This window comes from Crinia signifera, chromosome 11 (genome assembly GCF_055691185.1).
Source record: "Crinia signifera chromosome 11, ASM5569118v1, whole genome shotgun sequence".
NCBI classification, from domain to species: domain Eukaryota; kingdom Metazoa; phylum Chordata; class Amphibia; order Anura; family Myobatrachidae; genus Crinia; species Crinia signifera.
Window position 1 is genome coordinate 47,875,260 of NC_139227.1, and position 24,265 is coordinate 47,899,524.

Sequence of the window (24,265 nt, forward strand, 5' to 3'; positions counted from 1 at the left end):
ACCCCACCAAAATCTAACTCTCTCTGCACATTACATCTGGTGTCGTGTGTCCCCCCCCCGCCCCGCCGCCGCCGCCACCCCGGATGCAGTGCACATGGTTTTGGCCATTTGGGAAGGAATTTGCCTTTGCAAGTGAACCAGAATAATGGCCACTGTCTGTCTATCATTCTTATAGCAGCTGCCTTTACTCCGTACAGAACCATGAAAGAACCAGATCATTGTTTTCAGAACCCGGTCTAGAGAAGTGTATCAAGAACCAGAATCTGGTTCTGGTGAATAAGAAAGCCCCTAATGACTGAAAGGGGGGGTGGGGTGGGGGGGTTTGCATGATATCCATTGTATGCTTCCAAATCTCAGATAACACATCTTTTTGGCAGATATGAGCTGCATGTACAGAGCATGGAATTCAACTCGGCAGACTCCCTGTCCCCGAGGCTGCTGTGCTGCATGTATCTGTGTCCCAGTCTTCCTTCTCATTTATCTACAAATTATCTTTTCATCGCCTGGGCGTGTGCCGCGCTGGAACCACAGACGGCCCGACACAGCCCTGGGCTGCTCTCACACTATAGGCCCAAAGTGAGAACTCGCGCTGCTCCGTCAGACTTGAGGTTCATACACACGGAACGATGCCGGAAACGAGTGTATCAAATCATTCATTATGCGTACACATGGAACGATTTGATACACTTCACAAAAAGATTGGTCTATGTTCAGGGAAAAACATAGACCATCAATAATGATAGGCGGGTATGCACATCGTTAACTATGCACGGAACAATTTGAACGATCGGTCGTTCCCATCGTTCGGGACCGCACACATTGTGGGGGGGAGGGAGTGAAGGTGTTGTCCATAGTAGCCAATCAGATTCTAGATAACATTTTATAAAATGTATTGGGTAAATGATAGCTAGGATATCGATGGTTGCTATGAGCAATATGCACCTCCAACAGTCCTATTTATAAGGTTTGATATATCGTCCTTTGATCCAATTTTCTTCTATATTAACCAAAATGATCATAATTTCTCGTGTATGCTGCGTCTTATAATCTTATCGTTTCCAGAGATAACAAACTGGAGTGGCAGATGGGAGGAGCTAGGGGTGCAGCAGTCACCTGATTCGTGGAAGCAGAGGGAGGGGCTAAGAGTACTGATTAAATGTGTCACCAACACCTAAAGTGTGTCATTTTACAATAAAGAGGCTGAATTCACCCAATTCTTATTCAACAAGAAATAAAGGTTTTATGTTCAGGCGTTCACAGGATATATTGAGGCATTTATCTGAACAAGAGACCATTGTTAGCAGATATACTTTACCGGATGTCTCTTAACATTGAAATGCGTTAGTCTGACAAGCTGATGCCCCTGCACCCTGAAATGCGTTAGCCTGACAAGCTGATGCCCCTGCACCCTGAAAGGCGTTAGCCTGACAAGCTGATGCCCCTGCACCCTGAAATGCGTTAGCCTGACAAGCTGATGCCCCTGCAACTTGAAATGCGTTAGTCTGACAAGCTGATGCCCCTGCACCCTGAAATGCGTTAGCCTGACAAGCTGATGCCCCTGCAACTTGAAATGCGTTAGTCTGACAAGCTGATGCCCCTGCACCCTGAAATGCATTAGCCTGACAAGCTGATGCCCCTGCACCCAGAAATGCGTTAGCCTGACAAGCTGATGCCCCTGCACCCTGAAACGCGTTAGCCTGACAAGCTGATGCCCCTGCACCCTGAAAGGCGTTAGTCTGACAAGCTGATGCCCCTGTACCCTGAAACACATTAGTCTGACAAGCTGATGCCCCTGCACCCTTAAATGCTTTAGTCTGACAAGCAGATGCCCCTGCACCCTGAAACGCATTAGTCTGACAAGCTGATGCCCCTGCACCCTTAAATGCTTTAGTCTGACAAGCAGATGCCCCTGCACCCTGAAACGCATTAGTCTGACAAGCTGATGCCCCTGCACCCTTAAATGCTTTAGCCTGACAAGCAGATGCCCCTGCACCCTGAAACGCATTAGTCTGACAAGCTGATGCCCCTGCACCCTGAAACGAGTTATCCGTACAAGATGATGCCCCTGCACCCTGAAACGAGTTATCCGTACAAGATGATGCCCCTGCACCCTGAAACGAGTTATCCGTACAAGATGATGCCTATGAACAAATAGAGATCCAATACTCTGCTTTATTCAGGGCTCTTATGGCATATCTTAATTTGTAGACAAGTAGCAATACCTTATTCTTGCACCTGTATAAACTGGGGGGGTGGGGGGACCCTGAGAACACATTCCCCACTCTCCATCCACAACCGGAAAACAACTCTTCTAAGTCAAACCCCAAAAATGGTGACCCCCCCCCAAGTTAGCAGTTATGCATGTAACCATACAATCAGCACAATAGCATGCCAATGATATACTAAATACCTGCCCATCAACATGATGGAACAGCATAACAATAACTGCAACACTTGAATTGCTCCATAAGGCACCATCTAGTGGCAGCCAGTGCCAAACACTTAAATCCCCCCCATAGAGGTGAGGAGCAGCATTAGCCTTTTATCAGCACATCACTTAGGTAATGGGTTCCAATCCATGACCCTAACTGTGTGGGGTTTGTATATTCTTCCTGTGCTTGCGTGGGTTTCCTCCGGGTGCTCCGGTTTCCTCCCACAATCCAAAAATATACTGGTAGGTTTTTGGTGCCTAACAAATTAACCCTAGAATGTCTGTGTACATGTGGTAGGGAATATAGATTGTAAGCTCCACTGGTGTAGGGACTGATGTGAGTGTTCAACTATTCTATGTACAGCGCTGCGGAATATGTGTGAGTTATATAAGAAACTGGTAATAAATAAATCATATAGTATAAAGCTGAAAGGAAAACTGATGGTCAGATGATTCAGTATCAACTGACAGTCTCGTTACAGGAGTATTATAATGGGCCCCATACATCAGCAATCACAATTTATGGATTTCCAGATATATGGATTTTTTGGCCAGATAAATGGATTTTACAATCTATCTGACTTGCCCACACATTACAGATTTATTTCAGTGATCGGCAGATTTTTCCATCTAAAGATTGCATCTTCATATCTGGAAATTGCCCAATCGATTGCTGTTCATAATGTAAATAGATGGAGAAGACGAATTGGGAATGCCCACACATATAAAAAAGATCTGCAGATAATACCAGATTATTAAACATGTTTAAAAACCTGATTAAGCAGTGTGTGAGTGAGTGTGTGTGACACTAACACGCATGCTATTTCACTGGTAGAATTACATACTGTACATACAGTATAGTGAGCAAGCTAGAGCTGATATACCCAGTTTATAACCTATATATGGGTGTATAGTTATCGGGTCACCCCTATATACCTAGCCCAGCTTGGGGTCACATACACGATACATATTACATAGCACTCTGTGCAGTAGCATATTTATGTGCTGCATGAAGATAACTGAATCATAAGGACACAATAAGTGACTCCAGCCTGATTCAACAATACTGTCCACTGTGCTGGCTGCAACTGATCAGTGCAATGCGGCATAGAGATCGGGGTGCATCGCTGCTATTGCTCACATCCCCGAATCGATCCCAAAATTCGCGCATCAGGGATCCTCCTACACAGTATATCATGTATGTTACCGGTGCAGGATGCAGTGCAATTAGAACCCGCAACAGCAGAGCCGCAATGGGCCGAGAAGGCAGCTGTAGCCGCAGGTGTCCAGCAGGGGCCGCTGCGCAGCACGTATAGAGCCGCGGCTGCAGTACGGCAGGTGTCCAGCAGGCGCCGCCCTCCCGCCGCGCTGTGTATATATATAGCGAGCCGCGGCTGCAATGCCCAGCGCAGTCAGTGTTATTACCCAGGGCAGCAGCAGCAGCGGTGGGGGGCACAGAACTCTGACACCGGCAGCAGCAGTATCCCAATCCCGCCCGAACTCACCCTGGATTCCCGGAGCTCGTCACCATGCTTTGCTGGCTATAGGAGCTCCATGGAACTAGCCAACTTCTACGAGGCGGAGTCCCGGCAGCCCATGAGCGCCCAGCAGCCCGCTGCCTACGGCTACAGGGAGCCCCCGGCGGCCGGGGACCTGAGCGAGCTGTGCGAGAACGAGAACTCCATAGACATCAGCGCCTACATCGATCCCGCAGCCTTCAACGACGAGTTCCTGGCCGACCTGTTCCACAGCAGCAAGCAGGACCGGACCAAGGCCATGGACTACCAGCAGCAGCAGCAGGTGGGCCACCACCCTCAGGGCTATGGCTGCCTTGCCAACTACATGGACAACAAGCTGGATAGCAGCCTGAGACCCCTGGTCATCAAGCAAGAGCCCAGGGAGGAGGGGGAGGCAAACAGGGCATCCTTGGCTGCCCTCTACCCCCACCATGCCCCCCAGCACCCATCCCACCTACAGTACCAGGTGGCCCACTGTGCCCAGACCACCATGCACCTGCAGTCCGGCCACCCAACTCCGCCACCGACGCCTGTTCCCAGTCCTCACCACAACCACCACCATCTCCCAGGCCACCCACGCCTGCTCCACCACCAGCTCCCAGCATCTTCTGGCAAGGGCATGTCTTCTTCATCCTCGTCGTCATCGTCTTCTTCATCGTCCTCCTCCTCAGAGACTAGAGGCAAGTCCAAAAAGTGGGTAGACAAAAACAGCAATGAGTACAGGGTGAGGAGGGAGAGGAACAACATCGCGGTGAGGAAGAGTAGGGACAAGGCCAAGATGCGCAATGCAGAGACCCAGCAGAAGGTCATGGAGCTGTCCAATGAGAACGAGAGGCTAAGGAAGCGGGTGGAACAGCTCAGCAGGGAACTGGAGACCCTCAGGGGCATCTTCCGCCAACTCCCAGAGAGCTCCCTGGTGAAAGTGATGGGGAATTGTGCATAGTGTTGGGTGCACTCCTATAATCGTCGGTCGCATGATGTTGTGGACAGTCCTCATTCTGTGGCTCAGCATGGACCTGCACTACTGTAATGTGTACATGCCTGCAGGTCCTCAGTCTAGTCCAACATGGACCTCTACATGCCTGCGGTCCTAAGTATGTAGTCCACCATGGACCTGCACATACTGTAATGTGTACATGCTTGCAGTCCTCAGTCTGTAGTCCAACATGGACTGCTGCAGTACTCAGTTTGTAGTCCGCCATGGACCTGCACATACTGTAATGTGTACATGCCTGCAGTCCTCAGTCTGTAGTCCAACATGGACCTCTATGTGCCTGCAGTCCTCAGTCTGTAGTCCAACATGGACCTGCACATGATGTTGTGAACAGTCCTCAGTCTGTGGTCCTGTATGGATCTGAACTAAGTGCCATGAGTGACAAGGACACTCCCTTGAACTTGGACCCCCTATCCCTGTCTTGACCCCCTGTCCACATTGGTTGAACATTTTGTGGGTACCCCCTTCCTGCCCATCAGGCCTGTGCCCGTGGGGACATTGTGGCAGGAACAGACTTTTGCTGCCGAGCAGCTTTCTGTGTGGTGCTAGCACAATCAGGACATCTTCGCCGCCTTCCAAAACTTCCATTTATACCAAATATATTTCTATTTTTGTCCAATGTTTTTGTACGCAGTGTAAACCATGTTTATAGAACATCTAACCCTTTATATACAAGTTTTGGTAGGGCCCATATATGTATGTTTTGGGGGAGAGGTGTAAAATGTTCCTTATGATGTTTAGTATAACCCTACAAGTCGCTGCCCATGGTTTGTACGCCAACAAGATGCGCTGGCACTCAGTGGGTTAAATGATTTAAGGGAAGGTCTCTGTCGCCCCAATAGCCATAATTGCTTGTGCCAAAATGAGTCTGAATATTAACAGGGTATATACACCTCTTTGCACGTGTGCCTATTTAATAGTGCCTTAAAATCTGTGCCTGGTGCATCTGCAGAGCAGGTGATCTCGCACCACCTGATGACAGCACCAGGCTATATACAGTATACATGTTCCCATTTCAGCTTTCTGTTGCTCAATGTCATTTAAAAAAAAAAATGATATTAAGTCTTCTGAAAGATACTAAAATTGCTGATACTTGCAGCTCGGTGCCTTGTTAATATAAACGCACAAATCTTATTTAAATGACTTGTGAGCGCGGTAATTACAAGGGAAAATTATGCCAATGTATTATCGTACATACTGTATTAATGAGGGGGGGGGGGATAAAGCCATTTATTGTCAATCAAAGCGGTATAACCTTGAAGACCATTCAGTAGCTGCTAGTCGCTGGTAATTTTGTATCTTACTGATGTATAATTGTTACTTTTAACCCCTGACTTTTCAAGTCTATATGGACCCAGTAGAATGTGAATGAAGCTTTATTCCTTTTTGTTTGCTGTAATCTTGCCATTGGGGAAACTGTGTTTTCTTATTGTAGAAAGAACCCAAACATTTTTTTTTTTTATGTTCTATTTCATTTTTGCAACCCGCAGAGTGGTGCGGAGCCTACAGTGACACACCTGTGCAGCGAAAGATTGTGCATCCAAATAGACTACGTCTGACTGGAATTCTATAGCATTACTTACACCAGTGCTTCTCAACCTTGGTCCTCATGGACCCTCAACAGTTCACATTTCCCAATCTCCACACAGAATTTCACGTGAAATAATTAGCTTCACCTGTGGATCTTTTAAAGTGTCAGTGAGTAATGAGTGCACCTGTGCACCTGCCGGGTGACCTGGAAAACATGCACTGTTGGGGTTACTTGAGTACTGAGTTTGAGAACCACTGACTTACACAACCTACACCTATTTGCCCCAGAGCTGTATCCCGTTATCCCATTGGAAAAGCCTGTGGCAAACTATTTCTGCCTTGCCTGACTGCTAAATTATTGCTCTCTTTCAGCAAACCCCAGGAAATGTATTCAAACAATTATTATTATTATTATTTTGAGAATGTTTTATAAATGTTTAAAAAAATAAAAAAAGTTATTGAACAAAAAAGGTTTTTATTCACATTTGTTAATATATGTTTTGAAACACAACCTGCGTCCCTTTTATGTTCTTATTTCCAACGTAAATAAAGAATATACACTGTTGGATACTTTTCGTCCCTGTTTGATTTCATATGGACGCTTGTACAGTATATAGTCACTATGGCTGTGTGCTGCATCGTTGACATAGAGACGACGCATTTGATGCGACAATGACGGAAGGTCTTTGAACCCAAAGAGATGTTTCTCTAAAAGTAATTGCCTAAAGGTGACACAATAGCAAATTTATGGTCTATTACCAAGTCTTGTAGGGGAGAGAGATAAAGTACCAGACAATCATCTCCTGTTATGTTATAGACTGTGCTTGAAAAAGGACAGTTAGGAGCTGATTGGCTGGTAGCACTGTAAGGAGAATAAAATAACTCCCGGCAGATGGATATAACCCTACAGTATTTGTATTTTGTATATGCCTGTGACTTTTCTCTCTCTCTTCTAAAAACAGAACTAGTGACTGATAACAGCGGCATTGGAAATGTATAGCGAGAATCTTCTGTTCTGTGTAACCCAAACAGCAAAGATAAGTCCAAATTCTCTTTTATACTGAGGATAGAGCATCTAATATTGCAGTTAAGGAGGCCACACACGCACCGATGCAGGCGGTGCGATGCTGTACGATGGGGTGCGCGCTCCCACGGCACCTCATCGCACAGTATAAAAAGTATGTGCTGCACTTACTTTTTGTACTAGCTTTTTCTAGCACAGCATCGCATCGTATGCACAAGGCATACGATGCGATGCTATGTGTGCTAGTTAAGCCCACAACGCACGCCGGGATCGGTGCGTGTGTGGGCTGCATAAATTCTCTCTTCCATGCAGCTCTGGGGGGTGGAGAGGGTTAAATACAGTAATATGGACAACTAGGTGCCAGCCTGTCAATATAACACTAATGTAAGCATTGGCGGTGGTGTGCGCCCAAGCGGGGCAACACTTAAATTCCACCCATAGAGGTGAGGAGCAGCATTAGCCTTTTATAATATACTATTAATGTAAAGTACATAGAAATCCATTTAGATTAAACAACACTGAATGTGATTTCTAAATAACTTTTATTAACCACTTTAGGTATATATATATATATATATATATATATATATATATATATATATATATATACTGTACATTAAGTCCTGAATCCTAGAACATAGTGCAGATTACAATGCCATGGAGATTCTTGTACCTGGTAATGATCACTACGCCAATGCAATCTTGGGTTTCTAACCTGGTAGCGCCTTTCAGATATTAAAACACAGGTGCTCTTCTAGAGTCAAAAACAGGGGATAATTGTTGGGCAACAGTATAGTCGCCCTCACTGGTTACATGTGAACAGCCGCCACCATCCCTTTATCTGCTCATAGACACATATGAGAAGCACATTTTTTTTCCCCAAAGTATTTTATTTGAATTTTATAATGTTAGAACATAAATACATTGGTACAAACAAATAATTTGACATATCCTTTACAGCATATTACAATAACTTCTCATCATATAATCATCTACCCAGTGGGTGCCCACATTTCCTATACTATTACATAAGGTTCTCTTTACTTGAACAGTGAGCCCTCCAAAACTATACACATATCACCATCAATGCTCCTTTAAACCCACAAACTTCATTTACGCTTGTAAATATGGATACATAAATCACATATAACATACACATATCACATACAGTACATATAACGCACACAAAAAGGGGAATTTGAGTTTGAAAGTCATAAAAAACATTTCTTTTTCTGCAAATATTAAATATGCATATCAGGCTTAACCGTTATGTTATGGCGGATTATAGCCCTTATTCAGATCTGATCACAGTACAATTTTGTTCTATAAATGGGCAAAACCATGTGCACTGCAGGTGGGGCAGATGTAACATGGAATGGATGACCATCGATATTTGTATATATCGATGGTCATCCATTGTGTTTAATTGATTGGCCTGTGGGTCAATCAAATCACGTCGGCGGGGCTTTGCGGATACCGGGGGCCGGAGCTATGCTCCGTGTCCCAGCACTTTGAAAAAAAAAAAAAAAAGCAAAACATTGTTTTGCTGTTACATCGATGGAGGGAAACCATTTGGTTCTCCCCCATCGATGGCAAAAGTATTCAACATCGGGCATGAACCATCGATGATTTTGAATCATCGATGGTCGATGGCCATCCCTTTTTATAATTATATTTTATTTTATTGAAAAATTCTTCGTACACAATTAAAATATTTTCCTTTTTACATCATGTATCTTTCTTGATTCTTATTACAAAAGAAAGAATAGAACTCGCAATCAGTACTATTAATAACATTACATTGCCATACATTATCTCTGTTCTTATTCACACACTACTATACTGTACTTCTCATCTCTCCTCCAATCCTTTCCCCACCTTCCCTTCTCTCCACTCCCCCCGCACTCAACCCATAACTTTTCCCACACCCCGTTATTTACCTTCCTATCTTCTTCTTCTCCCTCCCTTATTATATTATGTTATCTCTCTCCCCTCAGAAAGGCTCTATACCGTTAACCTCTAACCCCATATTATACCATGAATTCATTGATACCGTCTTTCTTATTAATTCTTTGACCCGGGGGGGGTTCTTCCGTGACCCTGCGATAATCTATTCTGTGTATTAGTTGTATTTATGTCCCATATAGCCCACTCTGGAGTGACTTCTATCTCAATCCTATAATTGCGCTACTGACCTCCAGTATCTTTGTACTTCCGGGCACTCATACATGCAGTGGTACAAATCTGCATCTGGAGTTGCACACTTGAAGCATTTTGAATCTGCAGGTGTTCCCATTTGCAGTTCCTTTTTGGGCGTATAATATGCCCTGTGCAGCAGTTTGTATTGCATCTCCATGTATGATGCTGTCCCTAGATTTCTATTTATTCTGACAAACGCCATCAGTATGGTTTGGAGAGAGAGCCCAGGGAAGTCCACACTCCATTTTGACATCCCTGTCTGTATGTCTTCTACCCAATCTTGTTTTTTTAATTTGTGTGTATAATAAGGAAGTGGTAATTCCCTTATTTACTGCCTGACGTGTCGCCACTTCCAGGCCCCATGTTAATTCCTTTTCTGTCAGTCTACCCAATATACTGGTTACATAACTTCTTATCTGGTGATAGTTACACTTTGAGATGTTTATTTCAGGATATCTCTCACCTAAATTCTCATAAGAAAGCATTGCTAAATCTTCCTGATCTAACACATCAACTATGTTCCTGATCCCTTCCTTCTTCCAATTATGACTGTATTTCCTATTCTGTATGAGGGGTTCCTGAGTTTTTATATTATAATGTATTGAAGAAAATATTGAGTTATGTGGGGACAGTCCCAGTTTTGCTCGGGCCGTTCTCCACCCCTTACACGTAGTAGTCAGTAATGGGTTCTCCAGTATTTTGATTGGGAATTTAGATGGTTTCGTATGCAGTAGATTGCTTAACGGAACTTCTGGACAAAATGCTTGTTCTAGTCCTGTGTTTGCAAAGTTCTCGGTGTTATTTATCCAATCCACTGCATACCTATAATTAGCCGCCAACCCATAACTCTGTATACACGGCAAATGTATTCCTCCCATATTGGTCTTCTGACTTAGTTTGTGTAGGGATATTCTTGCTTTCTTCCCTGCCCAGATGAAAGTATTAATAGCAGAATTCAATATCCGCAGGTCCACCTCTCCTATCAATACCGGGAGCATCTGTATATAATATAGTAGCCGTGGAAAGGCCACCATTTTGATCAGGTGGCATCTCCCAATAAAAGAGAGGGGCAGGCATCTCCAAGCCTTGAAATCTGCTATTATACGAGCTATTATGGGCTGTATGTTATTATCGTATATATCCTTAGGGTATGCCGATATTTTTATTCCTAGATAATTAATTGATGGATCTGCCCATTTGGGAAGGTTCCTGCCCATCCTTGTTTTGCCGTTTCGTGTAATGTTAGTGCTTTAGTTTTTGTTTTATTTACCATAAATCCCAAAACCCGTTCGAAATAAGATAGTATATTAATTAGCTACATACAGATAGTGGTAGATGCTCAAATTAGTTCAGTAATACCATTCAGGTGCATGCATGGGAGGGGTTGTATATTAATTAGTTCTGGGACTGATTCCTGCGGGTTGGCGATGTACAGTAGAAGGTTTTCATCATATGCTGATACTTTCAATGCATTCTGACCCACTTGTATTCCCCTCCACTCTTCATAGTTATGGAACTGTCTTATCAAGGGGTCTAATGCTATGTCAAATAAAAGGGGTGATAATGGGCAGCCCTTACTTGTACTCCGATATAATGTAAATTCTGTTGTGTTCAGCCCATTAATTGTCAGAAAAGCTTTAGGTGAGGAATATAATTTTCTAAATAAACCCCACCCCCAAGATCTGTGCGTGCATCACCCTTAGCAAATGCGACCAAGACACCCGATCCAATGCCTTGTCTGCATCTCAGCTAATCAAGATCGATCTTCCCCTTGGGTTAGCTTCTGCTTGAACCAGGGATGCTATTACCTGCCTTATATTGTGTACTGCTGTCCTCCCGCGCACAAAGCCTGTTTGGATGGCATGCAGTAGTTTGGCTAATACTGTTTGTAGTTGATCTGCTACAATAGATGTCAACATTTTAAGATCTTGATTTAGTAAGGAAATTGGATGGTAGGAGGATATTAAGGTGGGATCTTTTCCTGCTTTGGGAATTACTATTATTCTTGCCTTATTAACATCTGCATATGCTGGGTCTCCTGACAGTAAAGAGTTAAACAATGTCTGAAGATGGGGTACCAAATGGGGTGTAAGTATTTTATAATATTCAGCACTCAGCCCATCTGGGCCTTGCACTTTGCCCCGTGCCAATTTCCCTATTACCCCTCTTATCTCCTGATCCAAGATGGGCCTCGTCAGGTCTACGTTCTCTGATTGAGTCAGCTTTGGTAGACAGCTCCCCTGACAAAATCCATCCCTAGGGAGGGATTATCCAGGAGTGCTTCATATAGTTCGGTGTAATATTTTAAGAAAGAGTTAGCAATTTCGGTACTTGTGTAATATCTGGGCGCCCGATTTTTTCATTGTATTGCATTGCATCGCATTGCATGCAATATAGTGGCATACAATTCATGCAATGCGATTTCTCATTGTAAAGACCAGATTTTTAATTGTATAGTCACCCATGGGTGATTTCATACCCCCACTATCCAACTACGCATGGAGTTGATTTTATATAGTGTGGTGAGCGCAGCGAGCGGACGCAGAATACATGTAAAGTAATCCGCGTCCCCTCGCGGGGCTCGCTACGCTTCAGGCTCGGTGGCTCGCTGCGCTCGCCACACTATATAAAATCAACTCCATGCGTAGTTGGATAGTGGGGGTATGAAATCACCCATGGGTGACTATACGGTACTTATTTCCTAGCACGGCTTTTTACATTGAAATCAATGTAAAATCGGGTCTCAGAGACAATTTTACACGGATTCCAATGTAAAAATCGGGTCGATCGCGTCGGTCGCAATGCATGCGATTTGGTTGGCATGCGATGCAATCTACACGATTTTTCCGACCCGATCAATACAATCAAAATCACGGGCGCCGTGCTAGGGAATAAATACCGACTATACAAGGTACTTAAGGCATGCGATCGACGCGATGGACCTGATTTTATGTCAATCACCAGTGTATTTGCCGGTGAAAGACAAAATCGCATTGATCGGGTCCATCGCGGCCCATTATAATGGCCTGCGATGCGACCGACGCGATCAACGCGATTTTCCCATAGAGAATAATGTTAAATTATTCTTAAAGTTAAAATCGGGTTGATCAACCGATTTTATATAGGGAACAATGGGAAATGGGCCAATATGGCCAATTTCTCATTGTATATGGTTACAAAGTATGGTTAATGCCCCCCCCCCATTGTTAACGTCACCTAACTATTGACGCCAACCCGAAGCATGGCGAGCGCAGTGAGCCCGCGAGGGGCGGCGGTACGCGTCCTCCGACCTTTTCATACCCCCATTATCCATGTCGGCGTGGAGTTGATTATATATAGTGTGGCGAGCTCCGCGAGGGGACCTGTGAAGGTATGAGCTTGCCACGCTTCGGGCTCAGTGGCTCGCTGCGCTCGCCACACTATATAAAATCAACTCCACGCCGACGTGGATAGTGGGAGTATGAAAAGGTCGGAGGACGCGTACCGCTGCACTCGCCACGCTTCGGGTTGTCGTCAATAGTGGGGTGGCGTTAACAATGGAGGGCCATTTCAACCATCAGGGGGGGTTTGCTATTAAAATGGGGGGTTTGGGGGCTTTTTACATTGAAATCAATGTAAAATCGGGTCTCAGGGACAATTTTACATTGATTCCATTGTAAAAATCGGGTAGATCGCGTCGCGGTCGCATCGCATGCGATTTTGTTGCCATTCGATGCGATGGACGCGATTTTTCTGACCCGATCAATACAATCAAAATCACGGGCGCCATGCTAGGAAATAAATACCGACTATACAATTAAAAAATAGGTCTTTACAATGAAAAATCGCATTGCATTGCATTGCATGCCTTAAGTAGTGGCATGCAATGAAAAAATCGGGAGCCCAGATAATACACAAGTACCGCAGTTTCCATAGCTGAGTCTAAAGCTGCCCATACACGCCCCGATACGGGCGTGCTTTCCGTGCTTAATTAGCACGGATCACATAGCATTGCATTGCCTGTGTACACGTTGTGCATGCAATGCGATGCAATGTGATGAAAACTAAGTACAAAAAGTATGTGCAAGCACATACTTTTTGTACTGTGCGATGAGGCGCCGCGGGAGCGCGCACCTCAAAGCACAGATCGGGACAGCCCGCATCGCAGCGTGTATGGGCTGCTTAACTGTTGTGTCTCTGAGATTAGCTTAGGAATATTTGCTATAGGGCGTTTGCTTCTGACTAGGGCGGCTAACAATTTGCCCGATTTGTTTCCCCCTCTAAAATACCGATTCTTTTGGCGATCTAGATTATATTGGGCTCTTTCTGTGCAAAATGTATCGTACATGGCTTTTACTTCTATATAAATCCTCTGAGTTTCTGGTGTCCTGTTACCCAGCATGTTGGAATATGCTGTTGACACTTCTTTACTAAGTTCATCATGTCTTCTATTCATTTGTTGTCGTTTTGCTGTTACATAGGCTATGATGTGGCCGCGAATGACTGGCTTAGATGTAGCCAAGAATAGATTTATATCTTTAATATGTTGTCTATTATCTTCCATTGTTTTTTTTAAATGATTTTTAAACTCTACAGATTCGGTCATATGTGAGGGGAATCTCCAGTTATAGGATTACATCTTGGGGAGTGGTAGCATTAGCGTAAACCATGTAGGGGCATGATCTGTAACTAGACCCTTTTACCCTAACCAGCAATGTTGTCGGTATTAGCCAGAAATCTATCCTAGATAATGTGTGATGTGGATGTGAATAAAATGTAAATTCCTTGTCTACTGGGTGTTGGAATCTCCAAGGATCAGTTAAGTGTAGTGACTCCATTAGCAGTGATAAGGCTGGGGGGGGGGATTATCCCGTTTAACATTATCTGATTTATCTAGTCTTTGCTTTAAAGTTGTGTTGAAGTCCCCTCCTATTATAATGTGCCCTTCCGCCCAATCCTGGAGTTGGACATAAATGTCCATAAAAAACACTGTATTGGGACCGACCGGGACTACAATACAGTCCCAATCTGGGACTTGGAGAACCACAAGTCTCAGCCTGCGGGGCATTAATTGTAGTTCCACAGTAAAAAAAAATAGTTAAATAAATACACACTGACACCTGAAAAATAAAAGTTTAATACATCCATTACACACACACTGATACTTACCTATCTTGATCCCGTAGGTAGGTCCCAGAGTCTTGATCCGGTGCCTTGTCCTGGTTCCGGATCATGTCGTCATTCTTCACCATGTCGATCTTCATGTCGGTGTCAGGTTCGGGTCCGAAGAAATCCATGGTGGACCTGTGGAAGGAAATCCAACTCACCCAGGTCCTCCATGGAAGTTCTTCTGGCTTGGTCCGACGTAGTCCAGGGCTTCTTCCTTCTTCTTCCATCTTCTTGCTTCTTTTTCAAGCTGCCGGCGACTCCAGCAAGCTCCCCGACTGTCAGAGCCGCAGAGATCCTTCCTCCTCGGCGTCTGTACTCAGAATGAATTCTGGCCAATCAGGAGCCAGGAAAGTCGGCTCCTGATTGGCCAGCGGGCCCTTTAATGCCCCGCAGGCTGGGACTTGTGGTTCTCCAAGTCCCAGCTTGCAGGGGAGGCTTGCTGGGACTCATAGTTCCACAGTTTAAAACAATAGTTTATTCATCTATTTTTTTACTGCAAGATCAGCTCGATGCCCACCGCCCAGGGGCATCGAGGACAGCACCTGGTCAGGTAAGTCCTGGAGGGGGGGGACCCCTTTATTGGGGGGGTCCCCACTCCCCCAGGGCCCCTGGCCAGGCTGACTGGTCAGAGGGTTAATGCTTTGGCCGGGGGTACTTGTATAAAAAGTCTCCCCCTGGCTGTGGCATTACCCTGCTGGCTGGTTTGGCCTGGGGCTGGTTCTTAAAATACGGGGGACCCCTAGTCATTTTTTCCCCCGTATTTTGGGAACCAGCCCCGGACCTGGAGCCTGGGGCTGGTTGTTAAAAATCAGGGAACCCCTATTTGTCGGGTTCCCTGATTTTTAATTACCGGCCCGGCTCTTTCAGCCTGGTGCTGGTTACAGCTGTGGGGGGGACCCCACGCTGTTTTTTTTATTTATTTAATTTTCCTTTTTTTTTTTTTTTACACTGAAGCCTGCACGGATCTGACTGATCAGTGCAGGCTAAAGCCAAATACGACAGGACAATCAAGGTGTATTTTCCTTCGTGGCTGTTTTACACCAATTACCAGCCATATTATCAATACGGCTGCTTAGTAAATCAGGAACCACCATTCTTTTGAATGGTGATTCCTGTCGTATCCTATCGATGGTGTAGACATTCGTGTTTGTAAATACAAATACGAATGTCCCATCATTAGGAATACGAATTGTTGTATTTTCGGGATAGTAAATCCCGAAAATACAAATGTGTAAAAAATAGGTGTATTTCTGCCTACGAATACACCTATTTTTTACGAATCCATATTGGTAAATTTCCCCCTTACTTGCATATCCCTGTGCACATTTCAATTTGAGGACCCCAGGCCATGCCTTCTTTATTAGGCAGGGAGGCCAGAAAAGATTGTGCTGGAGGGACTGTATCAAAGACATATTGCTTCCCATTATGATGGATTCTTAACTTTGTAGGGTATAGGAGAGCAAACCGTATTCCTGCTTTATACAGTGCATTGCACACCGGTGTAAACTCCTTTCTCCTCATTGCCACTTGATAAGAGAAGTCCTGAAATAGGAGTAATTTTTCACCTTGATATTCCAGGTTGTGTGATTTTCTAAATGCCTCCATAATGATGACTTTGAGTATTTCAGAAGTTTAAAAATAACCGGTCGCGGACTACGTCGGTCTGGCTGCTGTTCAAGACCTATACGGTGTACTCTTTCCACTATTACCTGGCCTCCTGTTGGGAAGCATTGTAATTCTTTAGGCAGCCACTCTGAAACTATTTCCACCAGGTCTTTATTTTTCACTGTCTCTGGTAGACCAATCATCCGTATATTACTTCGACGACTTCTATTTTCTAGTTCTTCCAGTTTCTCTTGGATGGCTCTCAGAGTTGTTTCATGAGCGGCTATAGTGGCCTTGGCTATAGCAAGACCCTCTTCTACATTAACTAGTCACTGCTCTGCCTCCTCAAAACGTATGTTATATTCTTGAAGTTGTATTGCCACCTAATTTATGGCTTCTTTAAGTCCTGCTAAGTTTTTGTCCAGAAAAGGGGACAATATATTGGATACTTCTTGTGCATTTAAAGCTGCCGAAGTATTCAATTGTTGGGGTTCCATTATATCTTCCCTCAGTCAGGGGCGGATTTAGGGATGAGGGCGCCCCTAGGCACAACAATAATGTTTACTAAGTAGGACAGTTTATAGGGGCAGTATCTGCATGTCCTATCCATTTACACTCTATTTAAGATGGAATATAGTACAGTACAGTGTATATTTTGCAGTTATTGGTACATGGCACAGGCATCCAAGTGCCGCCCCCAAACATGTGCCGCCCCTAGGCCGGTGCCTCACGTGCCTAATGGGAAATTCGGCTCTGCCCTCAGTATAGATGACGACGGGCTATAAGGGGTTTGTCCTTTATTTTTTTTTACTTTTGGCTTGGTAGAAGTATTCCCTCTTCCTCCCTTTTGCCCACATATTTATCCATGGTGGGTCTTATTTAAGACCAAGCTCTGCCTTTTCTATAGAGCTACTGCACTGTAATATTTGGACTTTTCCAAGAGGGTGTGTCAACTGATAGATATGATGTCACTCTCAGCTCGATTAGTGAGAGATAGTGTCACCAATATGATTTGCTAGTGGGGTTCGATCTCTTTCTCAGCAGGGAGTCTGTGGCCTGTAGTGGCAGCTGTAACCGTTCTACTATCTCCACTGCCTCTCACCCACTTCCTATACCTGCTGTCCACTCAGCTGTGCCTGTCTGGTGGTAACAGATGACTATGCATTTAGCTTATTTTATATGGTGCTTATGACTGCGATATTATTTTTAGGGACAAGCTTTCTTTATGTCCTTGTGTGCACAAAAATTATTTCGGTCTGCCAAGCTAAATATGACCAGTAGATGTGCTTTTATCACTGAAGCTTAAACCTCTATAAGTGCTGCTGCACTATAGTGTCAACAGTTTTTTTTAAATATGCCCCAAATAGTTGTACCATTTGATAAATACAATGTCTCTATCTGCTTTATATAAGAGAAACAGTCTCCGGCTGTGCTCACCAGTCTTCCTTTTAGCTGGGTATGTGCTGTGCCTTGTATGACCATTTGTCCTTCCCACAGACCACTTTATCTCTGAGCACCAAGCTCCGTTACTCTACCCGAGGAAAGATCAACAGTGTGTGCCTCAGGAGCAATGGCAGCCGTGCTCTCCTATCTGCCGCCACCTGCCCGCCTCCAGTCCTGACTCCCCTCTCAATCGCGCCCATCCTGTAGTGAGAGCAGCATGGCTCTTCAGCTCTTCGTCCACCACAAATTGTGAAACAAAGATGCCGCTCGTTGTTTGCATTTCAGACATCTATCTGACTTTTCTGGCATCATATGTGCCCTCTGCACTGGTGATATACTGTATATGCACGTGAGAGAATTTTCAGATATACCTCCTGGAGCGAGGCCGAAAATAGTTTAGCTGTTTCTAAAGAATGTTTCAAAATATCTAAAATGGCTGGAATGTCTGTCTGCCATTTTTGTAGCATATTTTCCCATTTATTTCCTTACTTGTATTATATATATAAGAATAATAGGTACTTGTTTCCTAGCACGGCGCCCGTCGCTCGCCACGCTTCTGGCTCAGTATATAAAATCAACTCCACGCCGACGTGGATAGTGGGGGTATGAAAAGGTCGGAGGACGCGTACCGCCACCCCTTGCGGGCTCACTGCGCTCACCATGCTTCGGGTTGGCGTTGATCGTGCGGTGACCCATCAGGGTTGGGAAACAATAAAAATTGGGGTCTGGGGGCCATTTAACCCCTTCCCGACATTTGACGTACATTAAGGGCTGTTTCACACAGTACGGTTCCTGCCGCACGGTGAAATCCCGTACGGTCAGGGAGCCGTGCCGCACTCAGAATTTTATAATGGCAGGGATGGCCACAGCCCGGCAGCCGTCCCTTCCAGTGGGGGGATCCGGCTGCAGCCGTGCGGCCGGGCCGTGGCCGTCCCGTGTGAATGGACACAATAGTGTCCATTCACAACTGCTGAGTGCGGCACGGCTCCCTGGCCGTACGGGATTTCACCGTGCGGCAGGAACCGTACTGTGTGAAACAGCCCTTACGTCATGGTCGGGAAGCACTTCCCGACACATGGCGTAAATGTACGTCATGGATTTAAACTGTCACCGCGTCTATAGACGCGGTGACAGTTTCAACATGTCTGCTGTCCCTGACAGCAGACATGTCCGTGCATGCCCCGGGGGGGCTGCGATGCCGCCCCCCCGTCGGCGATCGCTGTGATTGGCTGTTCAGTGTGAACAGCCATTCACAGCGTTTTCCTGTGTCACCGGCGAATAACGTTCGCCGGTGACACGGGATCAGAGGTGATTGGTGCTGTAAAGTACAGCACCAATCACCGCGGGGTGTAAGGGTGACACTGGTGTCACCCCACCTCACCCCGCCCGCCCCCAAAGGCCGTGATTGGTCCGTCGGACCGACGGACCAATCACAGCCAAGGAGGGAGATTTAAACTAACGGTGACTGCACTGCAGACGCCATTCCGGTCTGGAAAGCGTGCAGTGCGGTCACCGTACCCCCCTGCCGCCATACTGACCAGAAATACTTGCTGCAATACTTACCTGATCGCTGCTGATTGCTTCCTGGATCCTGTGCAATAATTGTGCCATACTGTGATATTGTGCTGCTGCACTGTATTAGTATTAGCTAGATAGATAGAGAGATAGATAGAGATAGATAGAGAGAGATAGATAGAGATAGATAGAGAGAGATAGAGAGAGATAGAGATAGAGAGAGATAGAGAGAGATAGAGAGAGATAGAGAGAGAGATAGTGTCAGAGAGTGCTATATTTTGTGCTGCTGCAGTGTGATATAGTTATAGATAGAGAGATAGAGAGAGAGAGATAGAGAGAGAGGCCTACTGACAGAGTGCTATATTTTGTGCTGCTGCAGTGTGATAGTTATAGAGAGATAGAGAGAGATAGAGAGAGAGAGATAGAGAGAGATAGAGAGAGATAGTGACAGATTGTGCTATATATTTTTTATATAACTGACTGCTGCCCCCTCCTTTTGTGCTGATCAGTATAAATTAACTGATCAGTAACTTTTTGGGGGCGCAGGTTTTTTTTTATATATAGATATACCTGTGAGTGCTGCTGCTGCAGTGTCATAGAGTGTTAGATAGTGTTAGATAGTGAGAGATAGAGAGATAGAGAGAGATAGTGATAGAGAGTGCTAAATTTTGTGTCTGCTGTCCCCGCCTTTTGTGCTGATCACTATATCTGAGGTGATCAGCAACTTTTTTGGGGGTACAGAGGTTTTTTTTTTTTTATATATACCTGTCAGTTGCACCAAAGGTTGTGCACCTGCTGCACCTCACTGGTAATCAGTGTCGCATCACTGATCACCTTTTTTTTTTGTGTGTGTGCTGTGGGGTATTTTTTTAATTTTTTTTTTTACACACACTGTGATTTTGTGGGTGTCCTGTGGCCGCTGTGCGCTGATCAGTGACGTACATCACTGATCATCTCTTTCGGCACAGGGTTGATCTATTTTTTTTTTTTTTTTTGATCAAATTCCTGTTGCCTTTGAGCGCTGTTCAGTGACAGACGTTACTGACCAACATCTGTGCTCAATTTTTGGCGTAGGACCTTTTTTTTTTTTAACCCCTTCCTTTTTTTTTTTTTTAACCCCTTCATTTTTTTTTTTTTTTAACCCCTTCATTTTTTTTTTTTTTTATTGGTATAAAGCATTTTTTTTTTTTTCTGCACCACATACACACTACACACTACATACCCCCCGGATTGAAATAAAGTTTGTGCCCCCCCCTACACTATACACGTGTTGAAACATTTCACTACCGGTAACACAAAAATAAAAATGGCATCCCAAATGTCCTCCCAAATGTCCTCCCAAATGTCCTCCCAATCATCCAGGAGAATGTATTCAGTGGAGGAGGCATATGCCATGCTTGCTTCTGACTCTGACACAGGCAGTGATGCAAGCGGGGAATTTGAAGGATTTGCCTTAAGCTCCTCTTCCTCCTCTGCTGATGAGGGACCCCCTCAAAGACGCCCCCGTAGATCAGCTGAGATTCCCCCCCCAATAATTGATCTAGTATGGACCCCACCACCAGACAATTTTGAGCCCCAGGTTCCTGAGTTTTTGGGCATGCCAGGAATCCAATTTGATTCCACAGGTCTCAGAGAAATTGACTTTTTCAAATTATTTTTCTCTGATGATTTTATAAATTTAATGGTGGACCAAACTAATTTATATGCCCAGCAGTTTATTGCTCAAAACCCCACGTCATCATTTGCTAGGTGGACCCCTGTAGATGCAGTAGAGATGATGACGTTTTGGGGTCTGGTGTTTCATATGGGCATAGTAAAAAAGCCAGAAATTAGGCAATATTGGAGTACAGATGTTCTGTACAGTACTCCATTTTACCGTATGGCCATGCCCCGGACTCGATTTGAGACAATTCTTAAATTCATACATTACACCGATAATGCACAGTGCCCACCCAGAGATGATCCCACCTTTGACCGGCTATTCAAAGTCAGGCCGGTCATTGATCATTTCAGTGCCAAATTTGAAGAGGTGTACATCCCTGAAAAATTTATTTGTATCGACGAGTCCCTTATACATTTTAAAGGAAGGGTTAAATTCCGCCAGTACCTTCCCAGTAAGAGGGCAAGGTATGGCATAAAAATGTATAAGCTGTGTGAAAGCACCTCAGGGTACACCCACAGGTTTAGGGTTTATGAAGGGAAGGATTCAAGAATTCAACCGCCAGAATGCCCCCCCTCCCTCGTAGGTGTTAGTGGGAAAATTGTCTGGGATTTAGTGCACCCCTTCCTGGATAAAGGTTATCACCTCTATGTGGATAACTTTTACACTAGCATCCCCCTGTTTAAGGCCCTTGGTTCAAGAGGTACAGCAGCTTGCGGTACTGTGCGCAAGAACCAAAGAGGCCTCCCAAAAACGCACATTGCCCAAGTAATGAGAAGGGGTGAAAGCAGGGGAATATGCACCGAAAATATGTTGTTGGTCAAATATAAGGACAAGAGGGATGTCCTTATACTGACAACAATTCACGGAGACAGTACCACCTCCGTCCCTGTACGAGGTACCAGTACCCACACCTCAAAACCTAATTGTATCCTGGATTACAATAGGTACATGGGCGGAGTGGATCTTTCAGATCAGGTACTGAAGCCGTACAGTGCCCTGCGGAAAACAAAAATCTGGTACAAGAAGGTGGCCGTGTATATCATCCAGATGGCACTGTATAACGCTTACGTGCTATTCCGTTCTACCGGCCAGAGGGGGACATTTATGCACTTTCAAGAGGAAGTCATAAAGGGCCTAATATTTGGGAACCAGCAGGCAGAGGGCCCCAGTACTTCTAGTACTGGCCCCCGTATTGTACCAGGGCAGCATTTTCCTGATGAAATCCCCTCCACTGGAAAAAAGGGCAGGACACAAAAAAGGTGCAAAGTTTGCTATAAAAAGGGAATAAGAAAGCAAACTATTTTCCAGTGTGACACTTGCCCCGACAAACCCGGCCTATGTATAAAGGAGTGTTTTAAATTATACCACACATCTATGGAATATTAGGTTCATAATTTCACCGTGCTTCGGGGGTCTTGCTAATGCCACATAGCACCCACCATTCATTCCACCAGAATCTGAGCCGCAAAATCCAAAAATCACTCCTTCCCTTCTGAGTCCTGCCATGCACCCAACTGGTATTTTTTGGTCACATGTGAGGCATTGCCGTACTCGGGAGATATTGGGGCACAGATTTTGGGGTGCTTTTTCTCCTTCATACCTTCTGAAAATGAAAAATTTTGAGCCAGAACTGCATTTTTGTGTAAAAAATGTAATTTTTCTTTTTCACTGCCCACTTGTATCAAAATTGGTGAAACCCCTGGGCGTTTTAAATGTACACTATACCCCTAGATGAATTCCCTGAGGGGTGTAGTTTTCAAAATGGGGTGACTTGTGGGGGGGTTCCACTGTATTGGTGCTTGGGGGGTCTTGCTAATGCGACATAGCACCCACCAAAATTCCACCAGAATTTGTGCTGCAAACTCCAAATATCACTCCTTCCCTTCTGAGTCCTGCCACTTTTTGGACACACATGAGGCATTGCCGTACTCGGGAGAAATTGGGGCACAGATTTTGGGGTGCTTTGTCTCCTTCATTCCTTGTGAAAATGAAATATTTTGAGCCAGAACTGCATTTTTGTGTAAAAAAATGTAATTTTTCATTTTCACTGCCCACTTGTATCAAAATTGGTGAAACCCCTGGGGGTTTGAAATGTACACTATACCCCTAGATGAATTCCCTGAGGGGTGTAGTTTGCAAAATGGGGTGACTTGTGGGGGGGTTCCACTGTATTGGTGCAACATAGCACCCACCATTCATTCCACCAGAATCTGTGCTGCAAAATCCAAAAATCACTCCTTCCCTTCTGAGTCCTGCCATGCACCCAACTGGTATTTTTTGGTCACATGTGAGGCATTGCCGTACTCGGGAGAAATTGGGGCACAGATTTTGGGGTGCTTTTTCTCCTTCATACCTTCTGAAAATGAAAAATTTTGAGCCAGAACTGCATTTTTGTGTAAAAAATGTAATTTTTCTTTTTCACTGCCCACTTGTATCAAAATTGGTGAAACCCCTGGGGGTTTTAAATGTACACTATACCCCTAGATGAATTCCCTGAGGGGTGTAGTTTGCAAAATGGGGTCACTTGTGGGGGGGTTCTACTGTATTGGTGCTTGGGGGGTCTTGCTAATGCGACATAGCACCCACCAAAATTCCACCAGAATCTGAGCTGCAAAATCCAAAAATCACTCCTTCCCTTTTGAGTCCTGCCATGCACCCAACTGGTATTTTTTGGTCACATGTGAGGCATTGCCGTACTCGGGAGAAATTGGGGCACAGATTTTGGGGTGCTTTTTCTCCTTCATACCTTCTGAAAATGAAAAATTTTGAGCCAGAACTGCATTTTTGTGTAAAAAATGTAATTTTTCATGTTCACTGCCCACTTGTATCAAAATTGGTGAAACCCCTGGGGGTTTGAAATGTACACTATACCCCTAGATGAATTCCCTGAGGGGTGTAGTTTGCAAAATGGGGTGACTTGTGGGGGGGTTCCACTGTATTGGTGCTTGGGGGGTCTTGCTAATGCGACATAGCACCCACCAAAATTCCACCAGAATCTGAGCCACAAAATCCAAAAATCACTCCTTCCGTTCTGAGTCCTGCCATGCACCCAACTGGTATTTTTTGGTCACATGTGAGGCATTGCCGTACTCGGAAGAAATTGGGGCACATATTTTGGGGTGCTTTTTCTCCTTCATACCTTCTGAAAATGAAAAATTGTGAGCCAGAACTGCATTTTTGTGTAAAAAAATGTAAT

General features: G+C 44.8%; 1 protein-coding gene across 1 annotated transcript; it reads left to right on the forward strand.

Annotated features, from left to right (window-relative positions):
• Positions 1–3,828: 3,828 nt before the first annotated feature.
• CEBPA (CCAAT enhancer binding protein alpha) lies at positions 3,829–7,042 on the forward strand. Its single transcript, XM_083165514.1, has one exon. The coding sequence runs from the start codon at positions 3,986–3,988 to the stop codon at positions 4,889–4,891; it is 906 nt and encodes a 301-aa protein (XP_083021640.1). The 5' UTR covers positions 3,829–3,985; the 3' UTR covers positions 4,892–7,042.
• The last annotated feature ends 17,223 nt before the right edge of the window (positions 7,043–24,265 follow it).